Here is a 20,511-nt window from a genome sequence, read left to right on the forward strand (position 1 = left end):
AATTTTAAAGTAAATCTTTCCCCATAAATTCCTGCCTTGGAAAATAACAAGGCTGTGGAAGAGGAAGAAGAAGGAGCAACTGAAGATGTCACAAGAGACAAAAGGCCAGCAGGGGATTTTTAGTATTTTAACAGCCCCTGGTGTGTGAGATGATGAGATATTTCTAACAGGACTTTTAACACTCACCAAGGCACTGTAACTTTCAGCCTCTCACACTTTGAGCTGAATCAAAATGAATAATTTAGGAAGAAAGTCTCTTGAACTCTTTGCCATGGGTTGTGTGGATCTGTCACGTTGTCATTTCCACAGGTGCTGGGGAACTGTGGGGACACAGTGCCAGCTCTACTGGGCTTTCATTCTTTCTTCAGCCATTCTGCTGCCACTTTTAGGGGCTTTGGGAGACTTTTGTGTGGTAAGCTGCACTCTAGCTTTTGACTGGCAGCATAGCACATGTGGAGCAGCAGCTCAGCAGTGCCAGTAAAACTGCTGAGCACACACAGAGCAGCAACAGGGCTGGTAGCACCAAGATGGATGGGGACAGATGAAAGCCAAGAAGAGCAAACAAACCCTGAGACAGAGTCAAACTTTTGCCAGCAAGGTGATGCAGTCAGAACAAGCACTTGCTTCTAGCAGTGTTGAAGTGGTTTAATGAAGTTGAGGGAGTAATTCCCAAAGGACACGAGTAGACAAAGCACTGAGTAGAGAAAAATGCACTTTGCTGAATGAGGAGCATGTGGGTAGGACCCCTTTTAGCATGGCAGAGAAGCCCTTTGGGGCCATGGTGGGGCTGCCCAGATGTACCTGAGCTGGGTTTTGACTCACATGGGCCAGGCACAAACCCTGCAGAAGGCTCTGCAGATGGGCACCTGCGGCATTAAAAGAGCCCTGGCTGGGCTCATGCTGGCTCAGGGTGCAGGGGCTGCCCCTGCCCACACACAGCCTCTGTGAGCCCCACGGCCAGTTGCTGTGCCCTGTGAGGGCCAGCAGCAGTTACCAAGTCAATCCAAAATCTGCTTCTTCTGGCTACAGGCTCTGGTCCTGCTCTGTTGTCAGGATGCTGCAGGACCAGACAGCTTGGAGTCCAGACTGCAAAGGTGTTCAGCATCTAATATCTTTGGCTGTGAACCACAGAAATCTCATTCCTTTAGGAAGTGGCTCAGGAATAGCACTTTTCCCTCCCTGCCAGATGGATTACACTCAGCATCTTTGAGAATGAAGAACACTGCCTTCGCAGCTGAATATAGGCAACTTTTCCAGGCTTTTTGTGAATTTGCATGGCATGGAAACTGTTCCCAAATCCCTTAGACACCTAAATAAAGTCAGCTGTAACCTTGGTTGGTAAAGCATCAGCAGCTGCTTTACCAGTAATACTTTCTGAATTTATAGCTGTGTGCCTTGCATGGATCTAGAAAACTCCAGTGACATTTTCATCAACATTAGGCCATGAAAGGTTACTGCTGGAAAACAACAGGATCAATCAAGCAAAATTATCAACAGTGGGGGAATATGCTATTTATTTACTACTTATGCTAAGATGGAAGAGGGAAAGATGGTAAAAATGAAAATGATTCCTTTTATTTTTTAATCTTGGAGCTTTCCCCTTTCTTTCCTGTCCTATATTTCATAACAAAAGGAGGAAAAGTGATAAACTTCCTTTATTTTTGCTTTTTTAATCAAAGGAAACTGCAATGGACAAATCAAAAACCAGAATGTTTTAAAGATACTCCTTTTATCTCCTTTAGTTAAAACACATATTTAAACACAAAAGGTAGTGTAGGGAATCTATGAAATGATTGGGGGTTTTTTCACCTTTTTGCTAAACACAGCAGAGGAAAAAAAAAATCTGATCAGACTAGAAAAAACCCATGATTGAGCAGGACAATTCCTTTGTCTTTCAGGCACAGACTCAAAAAATATGGATAGGTTTATATATAAATACATATGCAGTAACCAAAACCTCAAATTCAAATACACCTGAGCTTTGGGGAAGTTTGTATATTGATTCAATCTTTGTGGCTTAGACTCATCTGTAACAGAAATATTTGCAAATAGACAGAATACTTCCTCTTTAATCTTATCTAGTGATCTGTCTGTCTGGGATTTTCCTAGAGATGGCCTCAGATCCTGATATCTGAGGGCTGTGTAGCTAAATTATGGCGAGATCATACACAGCTTCACAGAGACCTTTACTTTCTTCTCTTTGCCATGAGCATGTGTTTTGTTTTAATCCACTGGGATGAAAGGCAGAGCAGCAGCACAGCCTGGCTCAGCAGCCACCAGAACTAAGCTTGGCCCACATTTGGGAAAAGATATTTGGACTGCTGGTTCATAAAATCATAGAATGATTTGGGTTGGAAGGGAACTTAAAGATCAGGCACACTGTGGACAGGGACAACCCGGTCTGGTTGTTTGTACTGTGGGCAGACTTCAGCTGAGATGCACAAATCAGCTCTGCAAGAAATTTTAGTTCTCTTTCCAAGGGCTCTTCCAGAGCTCCAAGTACATCCCAGTCTTCATCTCCAGCTCTGGTGCCTCCACCTGTCCAATCCTGCCTCCACCAGCTGCTCTACAGGTCAGACATTTGGGAAGAGCAAATCCTGGATTCACGTCCAGGAGGTTTTTCTCCATCCACCAAGAGGATTGTTTAAGGTTTCACACCTTCAAATGCCACTTTTAGGCAAGCTGCTGCACCTTGGCAATAGGGAAAGATTGTGAAATGTAGGATTTATCCACATGTGCCTGGCTGATTGTTGTAAATTAGCTTGGTCTGTTTATGCCCTTGAAGAACCCCGGGCACCACTGGCAAATAACACAGATTGACTTGAGCTAAGCACCCTCACTTCTCTCTCTCTTGGAGGGCAGGAGGTGGATGAGGCTGTTTGGTAGCTCTTCAGCCCCACTGCTGCTTAGACAACTACCCTGCTTTATATTCTGAATAATTTATCATGGCTCGTACCTGTGCTGGTAGTTACAATTACCCCTGAGATTTAGTGCACTGGGAAGGGCTCCAACTTCAACAGAGCTGTGCCATTCAACATGGATGAGGATAAACATGGAATTTTTTCAGTTTCATTGTGTCCTTTCCTTTCTGTGTCCCCCACATTGCCCAGAGTGGTTTTGTGAATGCCTTGAGCATTTTCTCGTGGGTAACTTCTCACCACTTCAGATTCCCAGCATTTTCAGTGTGTGAGTTTCACCGGCTCCTACCAGTGCTCGTGTGGTTAATGGGTGAGAGGAGGGGCGTGAGCGCATCCAAAAGGAACGCCAGAAACATAAACAATTTTATTAACAAGACCACAAAACTATTTTTTAATATATGCAGCCATTAACAAGGGGCAAACAAACAAACTGACAGAAAAACCCACTGGGGAGACGTGGTCGGCGTCTGCGACTGCGGCGAGCTTGCTCCAGTGGCGTGGGCAGGTTTGGGGAGGGTCCCTTTCCTCTGGGCAGCACCACTCCCTGTGAAACCTGGCACTAAGGAGGTGGGGTGCCACCAGCATCCTGCTGGGGTGCCAGGGACGATGCCAGCTGGGTGAGGGCTCGGGCAATGGTGGAGAGGTGGCTGTTCATGGTCCGCAGCTCCGCCAGGATGTCGCTGACGTTCGCGGATGCCTCGGAGCCTGCGGGCACCGCTGGTGGTGGGGACGCAGCCCCCGGAGCGCTGCTTCCCAGAGCTGCTGCCTGGGGATTCTCCTCTTGGGAGGGGTGTGGGGCTGGGCTGCTGCAGGGCTTCATGCCTTCCAGGGAGCCTGTGCTTATGGGTGGCTGGTCTTCCTCCTTGCCTTGGATGGTGGCAAGCGTGGCTGAGGCGAGGAAGGGCAGCCAGTTGATGAGGTGGGTGGCACCACTGGGTGGCACAACGGGCAGATAAATCCCAGGGTGCAGGGATGGAGTAGAAGCAGGTGGGGCAGGGAGAGAAGGAAGTCCAGAGTGAACAGTGGCAGCAGAAGTGGATGGTGAAATAGGAGGTGGTTTTGGATGTAAGGCTGCAACACACGCGGGTAACGGTGGTGAAAATGATGCAGTGCCGGTGTCAGAGGAACAGGAGGGTGATGCTGGAGCTGTGAAAGGTCCAGGCTCTTCAGAAGTTGGTGGTGAAGTGGCAGCAGGTGGAGCATCAGGAGTGCAAGGATCTGAATCTGCAAGGAAGATACACCATGAGCCTTCATTCACACATACCCTTACATACAGACTGCTGCCTGCTGTGCCCTCAATGGGACCAAGCCTTCCTTGAGGAAAGGGGAAATTTCACCAGCTGGCAGTGATACTCTCTGTAGGCCCATTAGAAAATAACAGATGTAATCTAAGACAAGAGCCTATTGCAGGTTAGCATGAACTAAATATTATAAAAGTAAATTATCTTTCCACTCTCATTCTTCATAAAACCTGTGGACAGGCCTGAACATTTTTCTGGTTGGCATCTCGTAGCTATGAATTACCTGGTGAATTACCCACTTGTTTTCCTGGCCAGCCATGGAACCATGGTAATGCCCTAAGTGACTCAGATGTCCTGTGCAGATGGGAGGGCTGGACAGCTTCTGCTTGAGCTAAATTGCTGCTTTACAGAGGGTCCCAGTTTTCAGCATTTTGATTTGAACAGACAGTTAAACACCAGACACAATAAGGGCTACCCAGTGGTTTAGATCCTTTAGGTTTTTTTTATAATGTATGGAGACATGGCTGAGTTCACACAATCAAAGTCTGATGTATATCCCTGCCTAGATCCCCTCAGCTACTTCAGATATGAAAATCAAAAAGAAGAGACAGAAAGAAATTGTCGACACTGTGCATCCCTGACTGACATTTGTGCCCTCTTGTAAGTAGTTCACTGTACCTCATCCGATGTCCACTAAGATCATTAGAAATTTGGATTGAGTCCCTTAGATACAGCATAGGAAGAAAGAGAAGCCTCTGGATGATATAAAGAGGCTTGGAGAGCCACATGACAGTCCAAGGTGCTCTACCCACTGTGCCCAGTGGCTAAATACCATATGTTAAGGATGATCCTATTTCTATAATCATTCTGAAAGCCAGAAATATAATAGAAAATTTTACCTTTTCAACAGCCTCAAAGATTTGGATAGGCTGTACATCTTTATTTTAGCATTGGGAACACATTATACAGGAGTTGGTGAGATGCTACAGGAGTGATCAGTGTAAAAGAGATGGATTTTAAAACTACTTTTGCTGCAATTAAGTGCAAATTTTAAGGCACTGCTGTGGATAAAAAAGACACAAATTAATAAATTTATCTAGGTTAAAACAACCTAGAGAAAGCCCGGTACTGAGGTGTTAACACTATGCTATTATTATTTCTGGCATCTAAAAAATCTGATGTGAGAATACATTTTCATTGCTGGCTGCTTTGGTATTCCAGATAGCAAACTGAAATTCTGACTCAAAAGCAAAGGTTTTTCCCTGTCATTCCTAATACCAAACCAGCTGGACATGCAGGCAGGAAAAGTCCATCTTTGTCCCACATGGGACTACTATGTTGTTCTTAACCAGACACACATGTTGCTTGGAGGGGATTATGACACAAAATTGAGTTTGCCTTTATGTTCCTGAGATTTTTATGGAGAGTTACTGCAGGTTCCTTGAAATGGTTTCCTTCCTTTGTGTATTGGCTTTCTTCCCAATACAAGGTCCCTGCCTACACAGGCACCCCACCCCTGTCCACTGGAGGTGGGCTGAGGATGCTGCATTTTGGGCTTCCAAAGTGCTCTTGATTTGCCTTGGGTTTCTCAAGACAAAAACAAAAATAAAGCATAGCTCAACTACAGGTTCCTTTTCCATCCAAACCACTGAAGTTTGCAAGGACTGAGATGAAAGTTTCAGGTTTGGCTGCACTGTGGTGTTAACCAGAACAGTGTTTATGGTCCATATATAGTGTGGCTAATCCCTGTCCACACTGCCCAAGCAAATCAAATTAAGTGTAATGTTTTTCCATACATTAGAGAGCAGAGGAAGTTTGACAAACCTTAATGTAATCTGGTTTATAATCTGTGGCAAGTAACTGTCACAACTGATTCTTAAATAGTCAGAGATACTGGAGTTAATATATGAAGAGTAGCAACTTATATAGACAAAAATAGAGGCAAAAATCTGGACACCAAAGGCTCTTCCATTTGGCTGAAACCTTTCCAAGCAGTGTGGTTTCCCTATCAGAAGCCACAGCTTTGTCATTCCCCTAATCCCTCTTTAAGATTTATTTATGCCATGTAGCCTTTAAACACAACTTGCTCAGCTTGATCAGGCTCCCATACTTCCATCTAAGAAATTCCACATGGGTGTCTGGACACCTGCACGTGGATCCTTGTGTATCCAGGACATGTGGGAGCTGCTGCAATGCTCAGATCAGAGAACACAGAGTGACTGATGGCTGGGATGGGTCTGACCCAGCTGCTCAGCATCCAAAGACTGCAGAACTACAGCACCACTGAGCCTGGGAGGGACCTCTGCAGACTGCCCAGTCACAAACCCTGCCCAAAGCAGTGTCAACAATTTTTTTCTCCAAGATTAAAATTGCTGGAGTGTGTTTGAGAAAGTCCAGTTATATGGGAGTTCTGAATAGGATGAAACATGGAGCAAGCAACTACTGTTGCGTATCAGATACAACAGGATGATTTATTTCCTTCCTCTCTAGTGCTGTTTTTTTTTTCCCTCTCATTGCAGCTCATCACAATTTTAGTGCCTGGTCATTTCCACTTTTTTTGTACAGCCCTTACAAAAAGAGAGTCTTAAACTGGAGCATCCAGGTGTACTTTCACTGCTGGGGGTGTTCAATCCACATCTAGACAGAGCTGGAGCTAGGTGGGGTTGGATGGATGCCTGCAGAGAGGAGAGATGTTGAACACAGAGTGCTCAGACAGGTACAGTTACCTTCCCTAAGGATATCAGCCACCTGTTCCTGGTCATTCAGCATCCCCCAGTACACCCAGTCCACAGAAGCTGGGTGGATGCTGCAGCCTACCCCCACATGCAGAGACTGACTGTTCAAGGCAAGCTTGTAGCTTAGAGGAAAATTTATATCAGCAGCTGGGGGAGTGAATCCGGGGTTGGGATCAGCTTCATCTAAACAACTGAACTAAAAGTGCTTGGTGAAGAAATTCCTTGGAAGTCTCTACACTTTCCATGTTGTGTATTGAGGGAAAGCCCCATAAATGAAGGCTTAGACACATAAGATTTATCTCTCTGAGCAACTTCAAGAGTCACTTCTTTTATATTGAGAGCACAGGCAGCTTTGCTTCATCCTTCAGGAGAACTGTTTTACTGAGATGGGATTCCAGTCACAGAATCACACAATATCCAGAGTTGGAAGGGACCTACAAGGCTCATGGCGTCCAAATCCTGAACAGGTCCACCCCAAAAATCACACCATGTCTCTGAGAGTGTGTTGTAGTTTTTCTTCAGCTCTACCAGGCTCAGTGCTATGACCAGTTCCCTGGGGAGCCTGTTCCAGTGCCCAGCCACCCTCTGGGTGAAGAAACCTCTCCTAATATCCAACATAAACCTCCCCTGAGACAGCTTCATGCCACTCCCTCAAGTCACCTTTGGCTCGTCTGTCTATACACAGTCACAGCGTACAGCATAGCTGTCTACATTTAACTAATTACCAAGCCTTTCTTTGCATTCAGTGGATTAAATAGGTCGAGCATCACCTCTTTATAGCTGGAATGAGAGATTTATCTTCATCACTTTTCTGGGAATAATGTTGGATAACTAAATTGGATGTGGATGTCATGATCTGAAAATGCCTACATTGCAAAAGAGTGCCATGTATCCGTGCATAAAAATGACTGCCTAGCTTAAAAACATTCCCTACCCTCCTGATCTACTATGGCTCTCTCAAAGAGAAAGCCATTGTACATCCCTGCTTTACTTATTTGCAAGCAGGAGGAAACATTTCTGCTCTGCTACATCCAAGAGGATCTCAGGGTGTCCAAAACTCATGGGGCTGTAATGAGAAGGACCAGAGGAGCACCTCCAGGTGGGGATTTCCTAATATTTGTCCTGCTCATGATGATGAATGTCACCAAAAGATTGATGATCTGCCCTGTGAGAATGGCCAACTAAAGTTATTTTAAATGAATTCAGCTGTATGAGAAGATAATGTACTTCACTTTAGAGTCGGCCTTGGCTATCTAAGCTGCTTTTGTTTGACTACTGATTTTATCTGCCTTGCAGCTAAATTGCTGCAAACTCTGATTTCTCAGTCTATTGTCAACTAACAAGGGAAAGGTCCATGAAGAAGAAACCTTGAGGGAAAAGCAGGAGCATGACTTTCCACAGATTCAGCTCATCTAACATCAGCCCTTTAGCTGGCATCTAGCATGAGGCAGTCGTCTTGGCTCCACAGTCATGAAAGAAGAACCTCTGGGGTAAAACCACTCCAAGCCATCCAGTCCCTAAGTGGGGTGAGGGATTGTGCTCTGAAGCGTCCCTCCCCTCCCAGAACTTCTGGTAAATCCACTACCTTAGAAGGGCTGAGTATCTTCTAAATGGCTGAATAAGGGCAGTAGGATTTCTCACTTTATAGGTAGATGTAGCATGTGATTTCACAGAATCACATATTGGATCAGGCTGGAAGGGACCACAGGGAGTAACTTTGTACATGCCCCCTGCTCAAGCAGGGACATCCCAAAACATGGAACACAGGATCGTGTCCAGACTTTTCTGGAATACCCCAATGAGCAAACTCCCCACCCTCTCTGGACAGACTGTTCCAGTGCTTGGTCACTGCCCAGGAAAGAAGCTATTCCTCATGGTCAGGTGGAACTTCCTGGGCCCTCTTCCTGAGTTTCTGCCCTCTGCCACTTGTCTTATTGCCAGGCACCACAGGCTAGAGCTTGGCTCCATCCTCTTGGCACCATCAATTTCCTATCAAATCTCAATAGCAGATGAGTGATGCTCCTTCTGTGTTCCCATGGAAAGCACAAACCCATAGAGATAAGGTTTAAGATACAGGACACTAGAACCTGAAGCCCCTAGAGTGCTTCGAGGAATGAACTTGTGATTGAGAAGGTGATAATCTTTCAAGTGAGTCAGGACTGAACAAGCAATCTATTTCAATAGTGCCAGTACTTTATTTATTTAAATAACCAGTGCTTCAAGGGAGCTTAAAAAAGTGAGGGTCAACAACTTTTAAAGAGGGAAGATAGTGATCGGAAAAGGGGGAAAGATTTTAAACTAAAATAAGAGAGAGATTCAGACAGCATTAGAAGAAAGTTTTTCTCAGAAGGTGGTGAGGCACTGGAACAGGTTGCTCAGAGAAAATGTGCCTTCCTTGGAAGTGTTCAAAGCCAGATTGGATGTTGCTTTAAGCAACCTGGTCTGGTGGAAGGTGTCCCTGCAACGAGTAGAGAGGTTGGAATGAGAAAATCTTTAACATTCCTTCCATCCCAAACTGTTCTATGATCCTGCGATCCTGTGATTCAATGATAAGGATATTGAGATGCTGAAATGAGTCTCTTTGGAGAGACAGTGACCTGCAGGAGGCCTCTGGGCCGTGTCCTTTCTGCTCAGGTTGATGCAGCTGCTCTAAAGCTGTCGGTGTCTGTGTGTGCCCGCGGGACAGAGTGCGTGTGTGCTCCCCCTGCGTTTCACAGCTGCTTCCCAAGAAAGTCTAAATATACGCCTGCCTCCGCTTTCTGGTGAGAAGTGAAACTCCAGTCCCAACAGCTTGTGGTAAATGAGAGCCCAAGAGCAGCATGTGCGTCACTGAGGGCGGTGCTGCTTTTGCACGGACAAAATCCATCTCTGGGACCTGCATCTGAAGCCAACCCTCCTGCGCTGCTCAGGTGTGATTCAGATGGAGTGGAATTGCTTCCCACTGCCAGGCTAAGTCAAGTTTAGAAGGGTTTCAAGCAAGTTTAGAAGGGATTAAGTCACCAGCTTGGGTGAAGAGGCCACAGGACATGACTTGTGGTGTAGGTCTGAACAAAAGCATCAGTGTGAGCACTCCAGGATTGGTGTTTGCATACATGTGATTTCAGAAACAGAATTTGGCTCTAGATATTATTTTCGTTCTAGTCTAGCCTTTAATTAATTATTTAATTAATCAATCTAAACTAGCTCTGAACACTTGCTTTTGGGTGAGCAGCTTAGAAATGCATAGAAAATTCATAAAAGCATTTAGGCAAGCTTATTGTTAATTATTTATTGTTAATTATTTTTTAGATAAAGCAAATCACATACCTGTCCTAGGAACCCACTCCTCTCTTTATAGGTAGAAAAATCACAAAATATTTTATATATCACGATGCTGCTCCCTTTAATGATAGGAGTTGTTTTATGTATTTAAATATGTCTGTTCAAGACAGGAGTTTTGTGCAAAGTACTGATTTGAACAAAAAAATAGATCAGAGTATTCCAAATCAACCCTATTCCTCTGGTTTGTGGCTTATTTTTAAAGGGATTTTGCAAATAATTGCAAATAATTGTAGTTTGCGAGAACAATGCTGTAATGGAGCACATGGCAGTCTCTTCCAGGGTCCATGGCATTTCACCAAAAACACCCCAACTCTGTGCTGTCAAACTGGTTGAGTCATTTCAGGAAGGCTCCTTCCTCTGGCCTCTTGCTTTTTAAGCAGCCTAATAATCCAAGACCTACTCTACATATTTTAATTAATTTAAAAATTTTTCTTACTTCATAAACTTGTGCATCTCTTTGTAACTTGCTTTTATTTTTTTTTTTTGTTTGTTTCAATTGTGGTCTGTTTTTGGGGTCTGTTTCTCTTCTTTCAGGTACAGTACACCAGGCTTAGCTGGACTGAGCTTTATGTGACTAATCCCATTATGACTCCTGTGGAGTTGTGCTCTTTCAAAATTTCTTGAGTAATAGTCTGTTATGAGTACATACTTATTCCCATGTCATGCGAACAAATTCGTTCTCACAGTTTGTCATGGGCCATCTGCTTTTTCATCTTTGTCCCTGGCTTAATTTCAGTGAGATTTTATTCACTTCCTGATAAAATGTGTGTTTTTACACTCACTTGGGACCAGATTTTCCAGGAACCTGAGGTCCTTCTTTGACACCTAAGGGACAGAGCCGGACTTTTTGAAGTGCTCTGCAGCTCCTGTGATTTCCGAAAACAGAAGAGTCCCTGAGGATGCCCTGACATCTCAGCGTGGGGAGGGAATGGGAAAAGAGGAGGTAGGCACGTTGGAGAGGTAATATTGTTGGGCAGCAGGCAATTCCTCATGACAGTGCTCATTGCCTAACACATTTGTCCTGCTGTGCTCAAAGCGCTGCACAGACGAGTCCCACACTGGCTGCACTTTTTTGGGGCCAGACCAAAGAATACAAAAAATTAAATGCCTCGACAGAAGTCCATCAAGGAGCCAGGAGCAAAGGCCACTCTCATCTTCCCCATCAACCAGCATTGTCAATGATGGCTCCTTTGCTCTAAGCTTCTATTAACGCAACTTCTTAAACTGGGGAAAGATTCTTTCCTTCCACTTTGCAGTACAGAAAAAAGGCACAGCAGAAAAATCTGTTGTGCATAAGGAGACTGCCAGCCCAGCCCTCCCGTGGCCACACAAGAACATCTCCTCCACCCACATATACTCCCTTCCCAGCAACTTAGTGAGGATGGCAAAGTGGCTTGGGAGACTTTTTAGGTCCTCTGAAACTAAAATAGGACTGACAACGACTTTTGGAGAGCCAAAAGAAACAGGAAGAAGAAGAAAGTGGTATAATTGTTCAGATCATTTTGTTCAGACTGCCTTGAATTTTGCCTCTGTCAATGGTCAGTCAATGCTGCCTCCAAGGAAATATCAAAAAAATCTTCAATCAAAAAATTTCCTCCAAGGAAATATCAAAAAAATGGACTAAGCTATACCTTAGTCCATTGTAGGAAATTTTCCTGATGTTCCATTAATGAATCAGGGTTTTGGCCTAGGACAGATGTTTACACTATCAGCAATCACCTTCGATGGAGGCCAACAGATTTGATTTAAGATCAGGCTCAAAATGAGCTGCAACTGCATGGACTGCAGCTGAAAGAGCTTGTGTGTAATTACCTATCTAGATCTGGCCATTAGCTGCACCAAAGTGTTTTTCCTGTTTTGAAACAGACAGCTTTTCCAACACGTGTAATTCTTCTGAGACTCTTGTTTTCTTTTCCTAATAAGTACTATTGTCTTTCTAAATGCCCCTATTATGGTCTTATTGGCATTGTAAACATCACATAATTTTTTTATTATTTTTCTTTTTCCTGTTTCTTTTTTCCCTTTTATTTTCTCATCCTTTGGCAAGGTTTTGACAATTAACTCCTACAGCAATGAGTTTCTCAGTTTAGTTTTGCACCATGTGAGGAAATTTTTCCATTTATGAGGGAATTTTTGATAATGATAATGCCAAGAGCATTTTCTCTAAAACCACCTGTGTTCCTACTCTTTGGACCTTTCTCAATTGCCCCTCCTGCCACACATGGCCCTAGAATAAACCCATGATCCCACAACATTGAGCAGGTCCTAAGAGATACAAAAGAGAGTAGACAAGATGTGTATCTTTTACCTTTAAACCAAAGGATCATAGAATGATTAAGGTTAGAAAAGATCTCCAAGATCATCAAGTCCAACCATTAACCTAAGAGTGTCTGGTCCATCCCTAAACCATGTCCCCAAGTGCCACATTTAAACATTTTTTGAACGCTTCCAGTGATGATGATTCCACCACTTCCCTGGGCAATGTTCCAATGCTGGACAACCCTTTCAGTGAAGAAATTTTTCATAATATCCAATGTAAACCTCCCCTAGCACAACTTGAGGCCATTTCCTCTAATGTTATTCCTTGTTACCTGGAAGAGGAGGTCAATCCTCCTCAATTTGGCTACACCTATTTCAGACAGTTGCAGAGAATGAGAAGGCCCCACAGAGCCTCCTTTTCTCCTGGCTCAGACCCCCAGCTCCCTCAGCTGTTCTTCATTTGACTTGTGCTCCAGACCCTTCACCAGCTCTGTTGTCCTTCCCTGAACATACTTCAGCATCTCAGGATGAGGCAACCAGGAACATTTACAGAAACAAATCTTGATGGTCCAGATATTTTAGGTTTATTTTTCTTTGCTGTTTTGAGATTAGTTTAATTTCTTAACATATATTCTCTGAAGGCTTTAAAGCAGACTCAAATGTTAATTAACCAAAGATATATTTTCCTGCTGTTTTTTTCCCCAGGAAAAATTTGAGACACACCATGCAATCTTATGGTTTTAGTAGCCAGTGAGTCAAGTCTGGAAATTTGGTTCACATGAGTCAATGAGATTTCAGGTTGCTACACAGAGTCCAGCAAGGACAATGTCCAGCCAGCAGTGGACAGGCCTCCTTTGCAGACACCATATGGCTTTTCTTGGGCTGATTCATGAAACAGTCCAGGCTTGAACCTCTTCCACGCTCTGCTTTTGGATGGTTTGTCTCTCTCAAAGGCTTGGCACAGCTGTGCTCCCCACTGAAACACAGGAACTCTGTATTTTCCTGGGCATACAACTGCCCCAGCACAAGGCTTCATAGCAAAGCAGTGGTCTAACAGTCCTTTATCTTGTACCATCTTTCAAGCTGTGTAAACTCATTACTTAAATGGAAGAGACAGTGAGAAAGAGTGTAGAAAGTCCCCTGTCCCATCCCCAGAGCAGAACAAGGATGTTTGTTCTCCTCAGTGAGCAACTTTTGGGTGAAATAAAGGCTGAGTAGGAGGCCATGATTAGACACACCACAAAAGACTGTCTCTGCCAGATGAGCTTGGCTGTTGCTCCGCCTAAGAGTTTGAAGGCCAAAACCTGCTTGTCAAGCTAAAAGTGGACACCTTGACTGTACAATAAAGAGCCCCTCAGTGATCTGAGGATGACAAAGGAATGATCTTGCCATAAGTATGCAAGAAAAGTCGGAACTAACTCACGTAATTGATTAAATTTTCATATATTTCCAAGTACGTTTGATCCCCAGAGGCATGGTGCCATTTTTAGGAAAATAATCTTGTAACAAAAATCCCCTGAAACTGCACAGCCCGAGGTGATTTTTATCATCTTCATGCACCAAGGAACCACAGAGACCATATCTGTTCAGAGTTAATCTGGGTGGGAGACAGCCATATCTGAGCACCTGAGCTGTGCCAGTCAGGACATGAATTATTTCCCTGAATGACCCTATGACTCCTTTGCTGTTTGTGAACTTTCCCGAGTGTACCAGGAGTTTCGGACTGGGGGAGGAATATCTCATGGTTTTTGTGTTTAGATACTCTGGGATGCTTCCCAATCTCTTGTGTCAGATGTGGGAGAACTTGTTTACTCCAAGGAAAGGCTTTCAGGAAAGCCCTGAAAGATTCAACTCACTTGTGATCAAATCTGAGTCCTTACTACAAAAAGGGTGAGTGCCAGCCCATGGCCAGACAGGACCCAGGCTGCTTATCCCCTCCCTCAGAGCTCCCAGCGTGGACTGAAACCACTTCCCAAGCCTGAAAGAAGTTTTCAAACACCCATGGAGTCAATGCCTTGGAGATGTACCTTTTATCCTTTTTCACTTCAACTGCTCGATATGCCCAGGCAATCGTGGCAGGCATCATGGAAATGCTGTCTTCACAAAGACATTTTGTCTCCAATAACATTTTCATTTTACACCCAAGTCTAGCCGGAGGTGAATTCTTTTGTTTATTGAAGAGCCACAGCTCCTTTGGAACAAAATGTTCTCCTGTAAGCCGGGTGAGACGCTGGTTTTATTGAAGAACAGTCCTGCAGACCAAGACAATGCTGTACTTCACTACCCCTTTTGAATTACCACTCTGTCATTTCCCAGAGGAGCGTGATCGGCCGACCACTAAACTCTGCTTTAAGATCTTATGCCCGATCTAAATGAGACAGAATGAAGCCCTGGAGAGATTTCAACCCTTGCTTTGTTGAAACAACATTGCTTTGTTTGGAATGTATTTGCCTTTGTACTGGGGAATGAAAATGTAGCCCAGTGCTCAGTTTTGAAATACATAAATACAACATTTTTGGTAACGTAGCGTATATAAAGAGATCCATAGCATATGCTTTTTCTTACGCATCCTTTTTCTGGGAGACCTTCAACCAGTTTTTAAACCATCAAATCCTGAGCTCTGTGACATCTCAGTGGAGGAGGAACATATAATGCCTGTGTTCCAGGCTAGCATGGTGACCCAGTTAGGAAATCTGTAGCAGACATGAAATGAAATCCAGACCTGTGCTTGCGACAATGAACTCAGCCTTCCCTTGTATCCAGTTGGATTACACAAGCTAGGAGCCACCTAAAAGTTCATGACACCCACTCACAGCTCCAGTCAGTGGTCACCACCATTTGTCTTCCAGGTCTTTCCTGGGCTTTATTTTAATACTCTTAGATTATAAAGAGATTTACAGTTATGATCCAAATAATCCAACCCAGGTTGAATCCTGAGCTGGAAACAGATGGACAACTGAGACAGTTGGACTTTTTCCTACCCCTTTCTACAAATTCACTGTTACTTCAGTGCATCTTGGGGCAGAGATTTCATGAACACAGGCCCTTGCTGTACCATTAACTGGTGTACAAAACCACACCATCAGCAGCTGTGGAACAGCAGTCAGAGAATTTGAGAGGTGTTGCATGTGATAAGAACACAAGAACTGCACTAGGAGGCTCCAAGTTCCTCATCCCTCCACCTATCTATCCTTCCCACCATGTGTCCTCCTGAATAACTTGATGGAGGAGGCATTTGGCCACTCTGAGGGCAAACAAACATGTCAGTCCTGCCCAGAGGTGCCCTGTGTCTCTGAGTCCATGTCCTTTGATCACCACGGTCAGCAATTCCTGTCTGATATTTTGGGCTGTGCAGGGTGGGCTTGTTCACTCACTGGGCAGAGGGAAACACCTTGTTAGGACAGGAAGGAGTGATTCAGCCACTCCTCTCTCTGAGTCAATATTTACCCAGTGGCTCTGGGTTTGGGGGAGGGATGGTCTCTCTCCAGGGTCACATTCCCACCCTCCTGAGTGAGATAGCTGGAGCCACCAGTCTGTGGGTGCTAGCAGCCTTCTCCTGGGAGCAAAACTGCTTTTTCTAGGCTGCATTTGGATGCAAACTGGCATGCTGTGGCTATGTCTCTTTTTCTTGTTTTTTTTCTAATTGTAGTCTGAAGCTTTCCTTAATGGGACAGAGAAGTCTTTGAGACTGGAAATGTGCTCTTCTCTTTGTTTCTGGTAAGACATAACACTGTCCTCATGGGACCGCACTCCAACAGGGATATTTTAGTTCTGCCTGGCTCCACTTCTTGCTGGCCCGCGGTCTGATTGCTGTTTGTCACTGGGGCTGCGAGCCTGGGGAACAGAGACTGCCCTCACTGCAGCTGCTCCACTGGGCTGGAGCCCTCAATTTGGCTGGGCTTCCCAACCATTTCCATGAGGCAAATAGTAACACTAATTTCAGCTGGACACTGTATTCCTTGGGCCCATTCCTAAGGGGCCGTGTTGTGCTGCCTTTGCCTTTTCTCCATGCTAAATGCATTGTAGATTTCACCCTGGGGGTTGTTGTGTCCTGCTGGTGGATGACTATATTCCCCTATTTGAGACATTGAAGATGAAAGAGCAGTTTGAGATCCCTTTTGATAGATGGAGATACCCTTCTGCCCTAATATAATTTTGTGAAGATGTTGAATATGTCCTATCTTTCAGAAATTGGTCTTTTTTCTACTGGTGTAAAACAGGAATAATTCCATTGGCACCAGTGTCATTTACACCAGTGTCATCATGGGAGAAGGAGAAGAAATAGGCCTGCAGGGATTTTTTGTTTCTTTTGGGGGGAACCATGCTGACTGTAAAACCACAGCAAAATTATTTTTAAATGAGAAAAATTTCTTTAAGACAGATCATCCTCTTAAAAAGAGAGACAAATGGAATTAAATGCTGCAGTTCTGCGGTATTTGGGAAATGGGGCAGTTTGCTGTAAAGGGAGTAGTAAACAGCCAAAGCCAGGAGAGTTGCAAAAAGAGACAGACACAGAAAATGTATCTGCTTATGAATTACATTATCAAAATTTCTCAGAGCACAAGAGATGAGATTGTAGAGGCAAGTTTATTCTCAGTACATGTGTGGAAAAATGTAAACCTCAGTAAGAACCACTGAGTAAACCTGAGAAAAGAAAATGACTGTGCCTGGAAATGTTTAGGGGATGGTGTTTGTCAATTAATGAACTGAGAGGCCACCGTTTGCAGCTCACTACACAGCAGAGGCATGCACAAACTAAGCCCAAACAAGGAGATTTTTTCTTTTTCCCCAATAAGAGCAATGCAGGGACATTTTGCTCTGTGCTTCGTCTGCAATTCGTTTGTTTCCTTTCATAAAACCTGGTGATTATTGAGTAGAGAAAGTTTGCTCCAAGTGGCTGGGCAAGGGGTAATGACTACTCACACCACCAGGTTCCCATTTGCCTTCAGGTTTGTTGATTTTGATGACAAGCCTTCACCACTCAGTTTCTCAGTTGTGTCAGCAGCTTCCCCAACAGCCCAGCGATGCTTTTTGTGTTAGGCTGTGCAGACAGGAGAGCGTCTCCAGCCAAAAGCACACATCGAGTTCCTACTCCCTGCTGTAAGGAACCTCAGAGCTTGACTAAGTTTAGATCCAGACTCATGGCTTGTGCTCATCTCTAATAGAAATACAAAGATATCCCCAACAACATGTTTGAATGGGAGGAGGAAGTTTTCCAAGGACACAATACAAGTGCCTTGTTAGGGAACAGCTCTTCTCCAGGGCAAGAAGCTTCTCTCTCTCCTGAGGTAAACCTGGCAGCATTGGGAATCTTCAGCATGCCAAAGGAAGAAATGCCAAAGGATCTGCTGCCTTGTAAAAGGAAGGCTGCTTGATTAACTTTATGGAAAGAAACTGAGCTGTAAAAAGACAGCATTTTGTCTTTAACACAGACTGCAATCTGGGAGCACAGCCAGCTGGGTAGTCTGAGCCACACCAGGACTATCAGGAGACCAAGGTCAGAAGGACCCCGGATGCCACCAGGAATGTGAGAAGAGAAAGGCTGATGAAGGAGGGATGTGGAGGAGCTAAGCTGCTGAAATTCAAAAATGACTCAACAGGGAAACAAACTCATGCAGGATCCTGACTTACAAGGGAAAGCATTAAGTCTTGCAAGGAAAAAACCCAAAACAAACCAACACAAAACCACTGTGTGTCCATCTATACATCTGTTCCATAGGCTTAACTGAATCATCACAGAGAAAGAAGCCCATTTCAAGAAAGCATCTCTGCTCAGTCTTTCTGCACCTTGGGAAAGTGGTTATGCCATCAGAAATTACCAGAAGAACCCCAAATAATCCCTGCATAGCTCAGACTACAGGTAATGCTCTCATTGTAACAGCAGCAGAGGTTTGGACTGAATTATACAGCCCAACACACTCTGTACAACATAAGAAAGAGGTACTGCACTTGGCGAGTCCCTGTGACATTATAGTTAGAGATGGGGTTTGAATCAGCACCCAAATGTGGAGTGGTGCTGTGAGTCAGTTGAGATATGTGCACCAACATTGTCATTATCCTGAATTCTGTCATTTGTAAAAAAATCCAAGCACTGCAGTCTTCAGGGCATTCACAATTTAGTGGAGTAAATACCCCAAATTTGGTGCTCATCTCAGCTCTCCAAGGCCCAAAGTCAGTAAATTGTTAAAAAAATAGCTGGGAGACATGTAATTTTGGAAGCTGTCCCTGTGAAAAAAGCTTTCTGAAATAAAGCTTTCCAGAATAGAGATGGATCTTAATTTTTAGGACACCTGAAATGAGTACATGACCCTAATTAAAGCATCCCTAACTTGTCCTTAATAAAAAATAATCAAAGGTCCATGTCTATGTCTGAGTAGAATAGCTCTGATGAGAGAAGGAAAGTTAATGTGTCACAGAAAAAAAAAAAAAAAAACCCGGTCAAACAGCAAATAAAAATCTCAAAGAGGAAACTGCTTAAAGTGATTTAAAAATACATGACTGCAGCAGGACAGATGCCAGCAAAACCAAGCATTTTGAAGTAAGATCTGCCAGTCCTGTTGAGCACATCATGTATTCACAACTCCCCTTTTCATGTTGCTGGAGTAACCCCTGAATAGCAGCACGAGTTAAAAGTGAGTTTTGAATTGTAATCTGAAATGTCCTGGTTCAAACTTCCCAGCTTGTTACTCCAGGTCGAGCCAATCTTTGGGTTTGATGCTTCTCAGTGTAAGCAGGTCCATCAGCATTTGCCCTTGCACTTTATCCTGAATTTTGCCTCCTGCTTTGAACCCTCCAACTGTTTTATGGACAAATTTGCAAGCAAAGTTTTACCAACTTTTGCCATTATAGAATCTGCACAGGACATCAGGGGAGCACATATTCCCTCCTTCACTGTTAAGTTAGATTCATTTGAGAACTTCCAAGTCAATTAAAGTGCTTACTAAAATCTATAAAAAGATAGTTTTTATCCACTGTACAGTAAGAGTGGGATCAGCTGTTAAAGTAACAAATTTTAAGAAAATCCTAAAAGATGTGTTGATCAAAGGTGGACCCAAACAATTATCTTAGCACCAATAACCTGAAACAGTAGTGCTTCAAGGTTGTGGGGGCTAGTTTCTCCACTTACTAATGCTGTTAATAATCCTGACAATTCTACCATCATCTGCTGATTGATAAATAGCTCCATGGCCATACTTAGCCATCAACCACACTTACAAGTTCAAAAAATGTGCTAGAAAATCAGAAAGGTCAAATTCAACCAAAAGTCAATGAGACTGAGGGTAGCATTTGGCTTCAAGATGAAGGCAAAACATTTCCACAGAACACAGAGCATTGCCCAGGATTCATTCTCCCTGAAGAGGGAATGTGTGTTTCCATGAGTTTGAAGACAGACTCAGTTTCATCTTTCTGATGATGTGAAAATGCAGAAAGGTAATTTGTCTGTTTTGTATTTTCTACAGATTAAAAAAAAAAAATCTTAAAATCTGCTGCTGATACTCTTTGCTATAACAGAGCCTCCTGCCCTCTTGGAGTACACTTAACTATGGTACATCATAGAATTATAGAATGACAGAACAGTTTGAGTTGAAATGGGCTTTTTAAAGGTCATCTGGTCCAATTCGTCTGCAATGAGAGGGGACATCCTCACTAGATGAGGTTGCTCAGGGCCCTGTCCAACCTGACTTTGAATGCTTCAGAGAGGGGATGATGTTCATGCTATCTCATAGAAGAAACAGGATGTAGTATCCATTTATTCTGGAAGAAATAGTGAGGCTGAAAGATGGAAAATCTTGAGCTATTGTACACTTCAGTGCTTAAAACGCAGATAAAAAGACAGTCAGGAACATTGATTTTAATTCGTGACTGTCTAATTGGTTTGGTTGGATGGTCTTGGATATCTCCATTGGAGCCAACATCCTCAAGCCACTAAGAACTTTGTCTGAATGAGAATGGGGATTTGCTTCATAATTTCACTGTCTTTCAAATTCTTCCTCTCAAATACGTAAGAATAATTGATAATTCTTCCCTCCCACTGAT

General features: G+C 43.8%; 1 protein-coding gene across 3 annotated transcripts in view; it reads right to left on the reverse strand.

Annotated features, from left to right (window-relative positions):
• Nucleotides 1–3,286: 3,286 nt before the first annotated feature.
• The window catches only part of RUNX2 (RUNX family transcription factor 2), a 157,078-nt gene continuing 139,853 nt past the window's right edge, over nucleotides 3,287–20,511 (reverse strand). For all 3 annotated transcript variants that reach the window (XM_063153129.1, XM_063153127.1, XM_063153126.1), the window contains one exon: nucleotides 3,287–4,142. In XM_063153129.1, coding sequence (XP_063009199.1) covers nucleotides 3,478–4,142 — 665 coding nt within the window. In that variant the 3' untranslated portion in view covers nucleotides 3,287–3,477. The remainder of the gene's footprint in view (nucleotides 4,143–20,511) is intronic.

The sequence above is a fragment of the Melospiza melodia genome, chromosome 3, assembly GCF_035770615.1.
Source record: "Melospiza melodia melodia isolate bMelMel2 chromosome 3, bMelMel2.pri, whole genome shotgun sequence".
NCBI classification, from domain to species: Eukaryota; Metazoa; Chordata; class Aves; order Passeriformes; family Passerellidae; genus Melospiza; species Melospiza melodia.